This window comes from Egretta garzetta, unplaced genomic scaffold (assembly GCF_000687185.1).
Source record: "Egretta garzetta isolate BGI_Z169 unplaced genomic scaffold, ASM68718v1 scaffold44, whole genome shotgun sequence".
NCBI lineage: Eukaryota > Metazoa > Chordata > Aves > Pelecaniformes > Ardeidae > Egretta > Egretta garzetta.
Window position 1 is genome coordinate 686,129 of NW_009259490.1, and position 12,799 is coordinate 698,927.

The following is a 12,799-nucleotide window of genomic DNA, read 5'->3' on the forward strand; positions in this document are numbered from 1 at the left end:
CGCCCGCCCACCACGGAGAGGACACCGGCCCCCCCCCTGGGCCCGCCGTGCCCCTTCGAGAGGGTGGCCTGGACCCCGAGACCCCCTCAGGGCCCCCCACAGGATTGCTTCGCCTGCATCGCCAAGCCCCCGGCTCTCCGGCAAGCTTCGCCTGTCCTGTCTCCTTCTTCCGCCGTTTATCTCATGGAGAGCAAGAGCTGCAAAGGGGACAGCCTGCGGCCAGCGGTCCCATGCAAGCACTCGATGGAGAAGAAGACGATGACCAACCCCACCACCGTCATTGAAATCTACCCTGACACCACCGAGGTGAACGACTACTATCTCTGGTCCATCTTCAACTTCGTATACCTCAACTTCTGCTGCCTCGGCTTCATTGCCTTGGCTTATTCATTGAAAGTGAGTACTGAGGCGCCGGGATGGCTGGTGGGGGGAGCGTTTGGGGGTCATGCCTAATGTAAATCACATCTTTGCCACCCAAGTGAGAGGTTCCACTCACGGGGGATGGGGAGAGCCGAGGTGTGTTTTGGAGCCGGGGATGTTGCTTCAGGTGGAGAAGAGGCACTTGACTTGCTCCGGTGCCCTCAGAGGCTCCTCTGTACCGTGGCAGCAGGGTGGCAGGCAGGCAATGCAGGGCTGGCTCGGCTCGTGCTGCACCGGCAGGCACCCTGGCACTCGGTCCCTTCTTTGGGATCCTATCGGTTAGTGATCTTGTCAGGGTAGGATCCGGCAGCATTGGATGGTTGGGCAGAAGCAGTAAGAAGCAGGCGGCCAGCATCAGCTGGCGCCTGGCAAGTTGCGGGCAGGGAGAGGCTGCCAAGGTGCAGGGCAATTCTGCCTGCTTCCCTCTTGCCCTCTCCCTAATTAAAACACCGGAGCTGGTGGTCAGCTCCACACCCCCCACCCTGAGCATCCCAAGGCAAGCCCTGGAGCCCTGCCAGCATCACGGGAACAGCCCTGGCTAGCTGCGGAGGGGGAAGAGAGTGCAGGGGGCCTTTGCACAGTGTCGGAGCTGGGGCGAAATGTTGATGGAGTGGGTGATGGTGTGGAGCACAGCTGGCAAAGGGGACGGGACCGAGTTACTCCCCGTAGCTGCAGGGGAGAGCAGCCTGGCAGGGATGGTGCCTGGCAAACAGGCAGCCCCTCAGCGGCTGCCGGGAGAGAGGGGCCCGGGCTGCCCTCCCTTTCCCCTGCCTGCCAGCCTCAAAACTAACTGAATGGATGTGCAGAGAGCCCGGGGGGTGGCTGGGTGGTCCCACAGAGGAGCTAGCTGATTTGTTTTGGCAGGCAGCCTTTAGAGGAAGGCCAGGATGCAGACAGGTTTCGTCACAGAAACAGATCAATTAACCCCATCCAGCTCCCATGAGCTGGGCGGCGAGTGCCCAGCAATGCAAGGAGGCTGCTCCCAAGCCCGTCAGGGTCTCTGGCAGAAAGACTCAGGGTCAAGACTGTGGATCCGTGCCCTGCGCTCACCCAGCACTGGCACCGTGGTGCCTGCCTCAGTTTCCCCTTCCCCAAGATGGGAAATGAGCACCCATCCGCCACCCATGCAGCTTCACTGCTGCCTGGGTGAGGCATTTAGTAGCTGAAATCATGCTGGAGCTGAGCATGACCGCAAGCAGGACTGACCCAAGGGCAAATCCAGGCGTCGGCAGCCTAACGCGAGCTGGGGGCGGGGGGCTGTCCCTTAACAGCTCCACTCATTTAGCCAGTGAGGGAAGAAACTGGCTTCCTCTTTTTTTTGTGTGTCTTTGCTCATCTGGATTTGCCTTTAATGATCAGTGTCTTTCCCATGCAAAAGGCACACTCACAGCAGGCTAAGAAAGGGTTTCCCATCACAGGGACATGGCAGTGGCTACAGCAGGTATTGGGGTAGGTGCGGTCCCTCGGCTGCAGCCAGCAGTGGGAGTAGGACAGCCTGGGGACCGGGCTGACCCATCCCAGGGGACAGGACAGAGTAGGGCCTGCCACCTACAAAGTTTTTAAAGGCTGGACCCTTTGCTATGCTTGACACGAGGTGGAAGGAAGGGGAAAGCCCAGAAGTAACCTGAGACCAGAGCCTTGTGGCGGGGCAGAGGCATGGGCTCAGCATCCAGCTGCAAAGGTCTAGAGGACATAAACTCTGGTGTGAAAAAAAGAAGCAGCAGCAAGGGAAGGCAAATGGGCAAATACGCTCCAAATCAGGGAAAGGAAAATAGAAGATGGCTGTCAAAACCCAGCCTTGGTTTTTGGACTGTGGAGGCGGTAGCTGATCAGATGTAATGTTGGTACCTGAACAGATGCAGAACTGAGCAGGTAGAAATAACTCTGGTCTTGGACCTCCCCGGTAGCTGTTACTCTGTGGCAGGGGGAAAAGAGGAACAAATGATGCCTCAGAGGCACAGAACAGAGCTAGCAAGTGGCCGAAGGGATGGCGAGTGCTGTTGGGATAGGTGGTGGGAGGCAAGGAGGGTGCTGGTACAGCAGCAGCAGGTCTGTCCTGGGGAAGGCCACTGGGATGTTAAGAAAGACTAAATCCTTCCTCAGCCACAGCTGCTGCAGAGACCCTCACAACATCCCAGCGAGGCTGGATGTTAGGGTCGTTTCTCCAGAAGCCCGTTGTTTTCATCCCTTTTATAGGCAATAAGGTTTTTCACAGAAGTTCAGAGAAAGCAGAAGCAAGGAATGCCCCGGGGACAGACGTCCCTTTAAACAGACTTCTCTTGTTCCTCTGCAATTAAATGTAAGGACACTTTAGCAGCAGATCACTTACGTCCCAGCCTTTCTAGGATGTCTGTGCTCTGCAGAGATGGAGTAAGGTGCTGCAGGAGGGAGAGGACGGGAGCGGCACCTTCACCTCCCTGAGCCCATTCTGGGACCTCGGACAGCAGAGCCCTCGGTCAGTGGAGCACAGGTTTCCTGGCTGAAGGGCCACCAGGGCCCTGATGGCATTAAACAGTTGCCAGGCTATGGTTTTTCCATTTCTTTTAAACAACTGAAACATCTAGCAACCTCAGGAATCATCATTTTCATTATCAGAAATAGCATTTTCAATACCCTGCCATAAACATCGTCTGCTTTTGCCAGATTCATGCCGTTAATAAAGCAGTAGCTCCTTTGCGCCCAAGCCCATAAGAAGCGTCATTATGGACCTTAGCACATGCTAGTATTTCCCCCAGTTTCAGCAGCACAATGCCCACACTGGAAGCCAGATGTATGCTTTGGTACACTTGAAGATCACTGTAAAACTGTCGTCTTCCCCATGACCACTTTTATTGTTCTCAGCCGCCGCTGGGAAACAGTACCTCCATGGCTGCCTGGCCTTTCGCACGCGAGCTGCAGCCTTCTATATTTCTTTCTGCAGGGAAATACTATTTCACGGTGACCACCCTTTACCAAAAAATGCCAAAACCCACCCCAGCACCAAAGAATTTATGCTCTTACTCAAAGAAGCACATGAAGTCAGGTGAGGGCAAAGACTACGACATCCAAGCCAAGTACTCTGTGTGACAGACACCCCAGCCAAGTGCTCTGAATAACAGCGTGATGGCACACCTCGTCTTTATTTACACCCATAGCGGGCCAGATCCTCAGCAGATACAGCTTGCTGGGCTGCAACCGAGTTGCACCGACTCACGTATCCCTCCAGGGGTTATTTCTAGCATCTCAGGCTTCTCAAGGTCAGCCTCCCAGAGTGCAAGCAAGGCGCTCGCATGTAAGCGCGCGTTGGTGCTGGGGAAGAAGAGATAAACAGCAGGAACAGGGAAGTTAGAAACCCTAAAGTAACCTTAACCCCAGCCCAGCCCAGATGCAAGGATCACTCTGACAGCAACGCTTTGGATTCAGCTGGTTTTCATCAGGAGCAAATGCCATGGCACAATATTTGGCAGCTCCCTCCCCTTATCTTTCCCAGCTCCAAGAGGTAATTAATGATGCATCAGCACCTGGTGGCAGGAGATCTCGCTTCAGTCCTTAGGAAGTCCATCTCTGGAGACCACCAGGGTGAGCCAAGACCTTCTCAGTACCGGCTACGCCATGAGGTGGTAGATCAGAGGAGCTGGGATCTGAGACAAGCCGTGGTACGGATGCCATGTTGTGGTTGTCTAGAGTTGAAGATGGCAGGAAGCCCTGCTGCCTTTTTAAGCCCCACCAGCAGCTGACGGGGCTGCTTGCAGAGTTTTCCTGCTCCTCAAGGCCACCAAAATTTGCAGTGTGATAGCACCCCAGGAGAGCTGAGCCTGCTCTCTGCCCAGCCCTTAGCACGCAGCTCCGGGCACGGCTGTTTGCCTTCCCCTCTCACTGTGTGTTGACCTTCCCCGTTTGGAGTGGAAGCAGACCAGCACAAATCCATAGCTATTTATTAACCCCAAGAAGCAGAGAGGCTGCAGCACCTGGCCTCTCAGGCAGACTCTCAGCCCGCTTTTTGGGAGGAGCAATGGTTTTTGGAGGTGGGTGAAACACCCCCGTGACACCCGTGCCAGTGTGGTGGAGGTACGTGGGCCGGAGAACTCTTGACCAATTCGCAGAGCAAATAAATCCAGTGATCCCCTCCAGAGCTCCTTATGTGTAGGGACGCAGAGCTCTGCACAGAAATGGGTTTACAGACAACCAGCTGTGGGCTGCATGCACGCTAAAAGCCGGGCTGCCTTAAATACAGCCTCATTAGGCTCGTTATCACCAAACCATTCATCTCCGCCTGCAAACTGAGGCAGCACTTTGTACACACACAGCAAGTTCCCTGCTCCCAAAAAAAATGAGAGGGGCCGAGCCCCAGAGGAGAGAGAGGGGAGGTGGCTGCTGGGGAAGGGAGTGGGAAGGAGCAGGACGGTAGGAGTCAAGGGGAGCATTTGAAGAAGAAGCTGAAGGCAAAGCCCCAAGGGGAGGAAGGGCAGGAGATGGTGGTCAGAGGGAGGAGAGAAAGATCTCACAGGCACCAGCACCCTGGAGGTGTTGGAGGACAAGGTGAGGTGGAGATGGTGGAGGGCAAGGTGAGCTGGACATTGTGACCTTGGGGACCTGTTCCCTTATGCCTCACCTCCTTGGCTCGGAAGGAAGCAACTTCCAGGGCTCCCAGAAGCTTGTGCACCAGCTGCCAGCACATTATGATGATGGTGGGCACAGGAGCATGAAAATAGGAAAAGCTGAGGCTGGGCTATGAGAAAGACACTGGCATCTCCTTAAGGACAGAGCAGGGAAGGAGCCAAAATGCATATCTGCTCTCCAGGAGAGCTCCTCTTCCAGAGCCCAGCTCAGATGCCACAGCAGGACATTGAAGGGAGATGTCTGTGAGCGTCTGGGGGTGCAAGGCCAGGCAGGAGGAGGTGAGGCCGCCCTGGAGAGATGCAGGAGGCCTGGGGCTGCAAGTGGTTTGGAAGGAGAAATGCCTTTTCATTGCATTTGTGTGCCACAGCAGCCCTGGCACTTGTCTGGTGCTTAGAGGTTCTGCTGCAATACAGGTGATAACAGACGCCAAGGGATGATTTGCATGAGGGTGACCACTGAAACCATAGGGTGTATGGGGAAATAATAAGAGAGGGGAGGAAGGGGATGAAGGATGCGGGTGACAACAGCCAGAGCAGCCAGAGGATAGCTCAGGAACGAAAAGGGCAGGGAAAGGGCAGGGGGCTGGTGGAGACAGGGAACGTGGGCAGAACTCTGTGTGCCTCAGGTGGGCAGGAGCAGGGGGTGGGACCCGCTGGAGGGTCAGGGAGAGGAGGCAGCTGGGTGCCGTTTGGCAGGAGTCGAAGGCAGCTGTCTGTATATCATTGTTTGGGCCCAAACAGCAGGAAAGAGAAGAGATGGGAAGGACAAAAAGCGGAACTGGGAGGAAATGGTGGTGCTGAGGAGAGAGCAGCCCTGGGCGCCCCTCGCTAGAGATGCTGAGGAGCAGCAGGACCGCAGCAGGACCACAGCCGGACCACAGCCATGGGAAAGTCAAGGGCAGGCGCTGCCAAAGCGAGCCGTGGGAAAGAGCTAAAGAAAAGTCACGAGTTCGAGCTAGAGTCAGGTGGGAACGGCTGCTGGGAGCACTGGGAGAGGGCTGGGCATGGAAATTAGGGCAGCAGGGCACCCCGGCGAAAGGAGGAGCAGGAAGTGAGGAGTGGGGGGGAAGCTCCTGGGGCCAAGAGTCCCCAGAAAGGCAAAGCAAGAGGCTCAGTGGCAGGAGGGTTGCAGATCTCGGTGTGCTGGCCACGCTGGTCTGCTGGGGAAACCTCTGGCAAACACCGGCTTGCCAGCGGCAGAGAGCAACCTCTCCCAGCCACGGCTGGGTTACAGCAGAGGAAGGGGCAAAAGGCTCGTGCTCTGCGCAGGGTTTGCCTCCAGCAGCCCTGCAGCTGGGAAGAGGAAATCACGTGAGAGCTTCAAAGAGCCTGCCAGAAGCAGCGGGGTGGGATTTCTGGCCCAAATCCAGTGCCCCTGGGGCTCTGGCTTCAGGGACCTCCGCACTTCTCACCAGTGGGTGAGGAGGAGCTGGCTGCCCAGTGCTGCTGTGCCTGGGGGGGGTTGGGTTGATGCTAAACCCACCAAATAATTTCAAAGGTGAGCCATCCCAGACAGGCAGCTGACACAAAAAGGAATGTGGGCTCCCAGGCTGCCGGCTTGCTGCCTTCCCAGAGCCAAGCATGCCAGAGCCACACGTGGTTTGTGGCTCTCCCCTCTCCCGGCTCCCCGAAGGGTGCCCTGAAGGCGCCGAGTGCTCAGCGGCGGGGGGATGGGGTAGATGGCCCCGGGTTCAGCTGCAGGCTCCTGGGAGGAGGGTGCAATAGAAGCCGAGGCACCTCAGGATTTAATCCAAAGAGGAAAACAGAGCTCTCATTCTTGCCTATGTGCCTGCCAGCACCGGTTCCCGCGGGCCTCATGCCAGCAGCAGCCTCCCTCCCCAGGGTCCAGGATTAATGAAGAGAAGGGGGTGCTTGTGCAGAGATGTCCTCACTGGTGTGATGGAGGAGGGGACACTGCTTGAGGGTCTGAGATGTGGGTTTGGAGGCCCCGTGAACCAGCATGGCTCGGTGGGAACGAGGGCTTCAGCAACCCTTCCGCATATTCAGCAAGTCACAGAAGGCTTTCAGGACAGCCCTGTGGGTAAGCACTGCAGGAGGGAGAGAGAAAAAGTCACCAAGACGTGGTCTGCATCCATCGCAGAGTCTTTTTGGAAAGCTCCTGGTCGATAAAAGCCTTTTAATATTTCTAGGTAGGGCTCTGGGGCTGGTTTTCGCAGCCTGCCACCGACATCTAGTGTTCAGCTGGCAGCACCCTGCTGGTGCTCACGCTGCCAGCAGCAAAGGCAGGCTGGAAGGACATGCGGCCCCACGGCCTGCAGCCCTCCGGCCGCAAAGTGGGCAGCGAAACAGGCGCTGCCGTGCTGTGCTGGCCCCTGGACACTGCACTCAGGCACGGGAAAGAGAAGATGGGTAAAGCCTCCTGGTCCTTTTGTCCCACGTCCTTGTGGCTCCAGCAGTTTGGGGATGGGGACACATCCCTGCTAGGAAAGGATTTCTTCCCAGAAAGGGTTGTCAGGCTCTGGAATGGGCTGCCCAGGGAGGTGGTCGAGTCCTCATCCCTGGAGGTATTTAAAAGATGGGTAGATGAGGTGCTTAGGGACATGGTTTAGCGGTGGGATGGCAGGGTTAGGTTAATGGTTGGACTTGATGATCTTAAAGGTATTTTCCAACCAAAGCGATTCTATGATGGAGTCTGACCGCTCATCTGCTGGGCTGAAACAGCAGAGCTGCTGCTGGTGGGCAGTGCCATCCCTGCCAGGCTGTGCCCTCCCTGCCTGGCAATGCCATCCCTGCCTGCCAGTGGCATTGCTGCCTTGCAGTGCCATCTGCTGCCTGCCGGTGCCATCGCTGCCTGGCAGCCTGGAGGAGGTGGAGGCAAGCCAGTGCCATGGACATGCACAAACCTTATCCACTGCAGAGCTGTCCTAAGCCCTGGAAAGTCCCAGCCCACAGGATAATGAAGAGAGCAGGCCGCGCTGTCAGGATTGAAAACTGCCAGTGGCAGAGATGCTACACGAGCCGCATAAGACCTGCAAAAGGAACTCATTAAACCAGGGCTGCTTAATATGCTGGAGGCTCGTGCGCAGCCCTGGAGCTGCAGTAGGATGCCATGCCAGGTTTCGCCCGCTCAGCCCCTCAGCACAGACGGAGGCACGAGGATGCACGCCGAAACCGCAGCCAGCCTTCTCAGTTGCAGACCGGGCGAGCCGAAGGCCAGCGCTATGGGGACAGGGGGCTGCAGCACAGTGAGAAGGGTGCTTTAGTGCCCATATGGATGGGGTGCATGATGGCAACTCAGTTCCCCTGTGCAACCTCAGGCTCCAAATGGCACTGCCCCCCTCCAGGGGCCACAGGGACCTGGTCTGCCTGGCTGGTATCAGCAACAGGTCACTCTTCTAGGTCTTCTCTTCTCCCAGGGGTTTCCAGCCTGCAGGCATTACAGTGCTTGGCTTCACAAGCTCAACCCGTAGCAGAGCTGGGGTGCAAACCTCGCCTCAGGATGTTTTATGGCACCCCAAGCTTTCAAATGCAAAGAGGCACAGCCCAGCCCTCCTCCACTGCACAGGTATCCTACAGTGTGGGTATTGCTTGAAACAGGTTATGTCTTTTTATACATGTCCCAATTTATTTTTTTATTTTTTTTGGTCTCAGGTCCGGGATAAGAAACTCCTCAATGACTTAAATGGAGCAGTCGAAGATGCCAAGACAGCCCGGCTTTTTAACATCACCAGCTCAGCCCTTGCCACCTTCTGCATCATCCTTATCTTCATCTTCCTGCGATACCCCCTCACTGACTACTAGAGTGAGGCCAACAGCAGCAGCCGCCGCCAAAATGCCTCTATGCCAGAAGTGTCTGCAGTTGTTTCTTGTAGCAAGGACGCAAAAAAAAAACCACACCACCAAACCCACTCCACCTTGATTGCAAAAAAAAGCAAAAGCAAATTAAATACATAAATAATAATTGAGTTGTTCAGCCCAGCTGAGCATACCCTTCCTGCCCCCAAACAGTTTGTGAACTGCTGTAGGAAAGGGTCTCACACTTACACATGTACAGGGAGAAAAATAGACCAAGAAATATTTATTTTACGGCCAACAAGCCATGTGACAAGAGCATGCAAAGCCGAGAGCGACGCTCACCTGGTGGCAGAAAGCTGAGCTCTGGGGAGCAGCGGGGTCCTGCCGAGCGGGAGGTAGGTGCAGTGATGGATGGTGACTGCAGCAGGGCTGGCTCACAACATATCAGACGTGTTCAGACTGCCCCACCACCCCCCAACGTAGGGGGGTTTCTTTTCCTTTTCTTCTCTTGAGTTTCATCCGCTGGTTCAAACAACTCCCAACCCCTGGAGAGCTGAGGGCATTAGGAAGTTCGTGCTAGGGAGCCCCAAAGCCTCCGGAGAAACCCCAAAGCATTAAAGGGCAGGGTTCTCCTCGGGATTTCCCGGCAATGCTGAGAAGGAAGGCACCTTCTGGAGAACTCGCCTAAGCCCCCTAAACCGAGTGTTACTGTATTTCTGTAAATGGTCAATAAAGATACCTCTGATATCTGATGCTGCTGGGTTAATTCCTTCTTTAGAAGGGCCAGGCTCCTGGGCCCTACAGGCTGGCAAGAGAAAATGCTAATGTCAACAGCGGCTGCTTGGGAGAGATTTAAAGCAGGAGTGAGGGATGCTGCTGCAGGTCGGGGCCGCACGCAGCCATAAAAGAGGGCGCAGATCCAGATTTAAGAGCAGAGACCTCAACGACTCCCGTGATAGCTGATCAATCGAAAGCAAGCAAATGCAGCCGAGCGGGCAGGTCCTCCCTCCCCTGCTAGGACCAACATTGAAGATTGAAAAAAATCGCCGCAGTCTGAACCTGCTGCTACCGCAGCACTTCCCGGGGTTGTTACCAAGAGCCAGATTTTGGAGACGCCGTGCATTTGCTGCTGAACGAGGCAGGAGCTCAGAGCCCTTCCCAATAGCTGCTGGTGGCTGCCTGCGGTGCTGCAAATCAACATGCCCTGACTTGAAAACACCACAAATGAATGGCAATATCAGGACTAAACACAGCTTTTCAGCCCCTCTGACCCTTCTTCCCATCTCATACGCTGCAGCTGCCTCATCTTTTTCCAGCTGTAAGATGACCTCGGGCCAAGGGAGGCCGGTCGCTGCAGACCAGCCATGGGGACGGGAGGAGGCAACAGTGTCCATCTTTGTGCCCACCACGAAAGTGAAGGTGCAGCAAGAGATGGGGAGCGCAGACAGGCTGTTGTGGGGCGCTTCATCCTCTGCTGAGTGCGTGGTTAAATCAACATGTTGTCTGGGCGGTGCTCAGTGAGGGCTGTGCCATAGTGAGCCTGGGGACAGACCATGAGGGTGCCTCCCTGAAAGCATCGTGAGATGTCACCTCCTTCCTGCCCAGGTCTCCACACTTTAACCCCGGCCTGGGCTTCATTTATGGGGGAAGCTATGGGCAGAGGGACCTGCAGTCCTACCTGCTCCCCACTCGCTGGAGGGCATTTCCACACCAGACCAGATCAGGGGTCTGTTTTGCACTGAAGTTTCTGCCAGCAGTGCAGTACATGGTGCCCTGGGAAGTACCTCGACCATGAACTGCTCTATGATCACTCATCCAGAGGTCAAGACTCTTCCCAACCTCTCTTGGCTACTTCTTGCTCCTTTCCCTGAAGCAAGATCTGAGGGGTCATAGCCACCGTCATTTCCATCCTAACATATCTAGGGGCAGTACCCAGCCCTTGTCCCTGGCAGAGGAAGGAGGTGGCCTGTCACAATGCCAACGCCTCCAAAGAGGGTGCAGCCAAAATGACTCGCGTTGCAGCCACCCTGAGCTGAGACCTGATAATTGGAGCAAATTAAAGCCCGCTGGGATGGTGCTAGTTTAGGCAAGACTTGGACTAGTCACCCCGAAATCCTCCGAGGGTTAGGAGGAGCGCAGAGGTGAGGTTGCATCACCTTCTCCCTCCCTCTGTACCTGCACCAAGCTCACAATGGCCATTCCCAAGGTCTTGGTTCCTTCACCATCTGTGTGCCCACCATATACCTCTCAGGATTTGCAGCCCAAACACAAGCCCGGCAGGATGGGCTCCGGGGATAACTCATGCAGGGTGACCCTGCTTGCAGTGCCAGGGGATCAGAGCCGCAAGTTTAGGTCACTGCAGGACCAACGTGCCTGGGACCTCTTGCAATAAGAAGTGCATTCCTCTCTCTGAGCTGGGGCTCGGTGGAGCCATGCTGCAAATGCTTTTGCACTCAGAGATGCCCCCCGATTCTATGAAATCTTGCAGGGACAGTGCCACCATCCTCATCTCCCATGCCACACGGGAGAAAGCCACCCTGCTTGGCATGCATGCGCGGGCTGCTCAGATAAAGGCAGAGCTGACACAAAATTGGAAGTGACCCAAAGACAGCCTTTCCCACATTTAACAAGTGTGACAAATGAGTTACCATCATCCCTTCCCCTGACGGACCATCTTATCTGCAGGAAAATGGATGCTGGTTTAATGAACCAGGGGGAATATAGAACTGACTCTGCAGCATTTTTACATGCATAAATCGGCAGGGATGGAGAGGGTGGGCTATTATTAGTAACCATCATATTTATTATTTGTCGCCCACGTTGTAGGAGGTGTGAATGCTGAAATTGCTGTGCTGCAGCAGGTCGGAGGTCCACCCAGACCTGCCCTGGACAAGAAAGAGTAGCGGAGGAGGATGCAGTAACCCCGTGGCTGGAGGATGGGATGATGGATCCCAGGCAGATGCTCAGCTCCACCATAGCCCTTGCCTCAGCTCCACCTGAGGCCCTGGGCTGGGAGCAGCAAAGCTCCTGCACTCTCCCCTCCTCTCTCTTAGTGCCCCCCCATTCACTTTAATGGAGCCCCTCCAAACTCATGGCAGTAGGAAAGCACCCCCCCAAATGGGGAAAATGAGAGGGGGACACAGATTTCCAAGCTTGCTTAGGAAAAAAAAAAGTAACTTATTCATGTAGACATCTTCCAAGCACAGCAGCGTCAAGGTGCTTAGCATTCATCTCATCTTGCCAGTGTTGGGGAACCCCAAATTGAGATGGCAAAACTGTGTCCCCGTATACTGGCAGGCAGGTACATCCCAGATTGCAGCAACTGCGGTGTTGAGCAAAAGAAAGAATTTTTTTTCATTTTGAGGGAACAAGGGAGAGAAAAGCAGCAGCCAAATCCGGCAGGTCCTCTAATTGCTTTTTTTTTTTTTTTTTAAATTTTGCAAGAAAATTCTAGAAGTTCAGGTTCTGCCAAGGCTGACACCCGATGCAGCAGAAGGCAGGCTTTCGAGGGTTGCTTCTCTGCCTTTTCACTTCTGCCACTCACAACATCGCGCCACGCTCTCCAAATCACACCTTTTTTTGGCTGCGAAGCTGCAGCCTCTGTCACACTCAGCGGCGGGAAGGAAAACCGAGAGGAGGGGGTGGAAGAGAGGAACAGCCGAATGCTGCTTGAGAGAAGTATCTTCTGAGATGGGGAAGAACTGACGCTCACGTTGCCATGTAGAGATTTAATTGTATTCCTTCAGGAAACTGAGCGCGGCAGCTTGATGAGGATTTCTTTCTGCTTTTTCTTTAGCTCGAGGGGAGAAATGGGGAAGGGGGGGTGGAGGGGGGAATGATTCTTCCCTTTCAGTCGACATTGTGAGATTGTGCCTAAAACCCCGACGCTGGTTTCGTGCCCCCGGTACGCGGGAGGGGAGCTCGGGGAGAGGCCACCGGGGCTGGCTGGGGGCAGGCTTGCCCGGGCGGGGATGCTGCGGGAAGGGGGCTCGCCCCGCCCGGTGATGAAACGGCTTCGGGGGGAC

The 12,799-nt window shown here is 55.4% G+C and overlaps 1 protein-coding gene across 1 annotated transcript; it reads left to right on the plus strand.

The window, feature by feature from the left end:
- Positions 1–3: 3 nt before the first annotated feature.
- IFITM10 (interferon induced transmembrane protein 10) lies at positions 4–9,165 on the plus strand (the record flags this gene model as incomplete). The annotated part of the gene is made up of 2 exons (XM_009637305.2): positions 4–396; positions 8,631–9,165. Coding segments are annotated over 2 exons (543 nt in total), but the record flags the coding sequence as incomplete, so codon positions are not given.
- Positions 9,166–12,799: the final 3,634 nt, after the last annotated feature.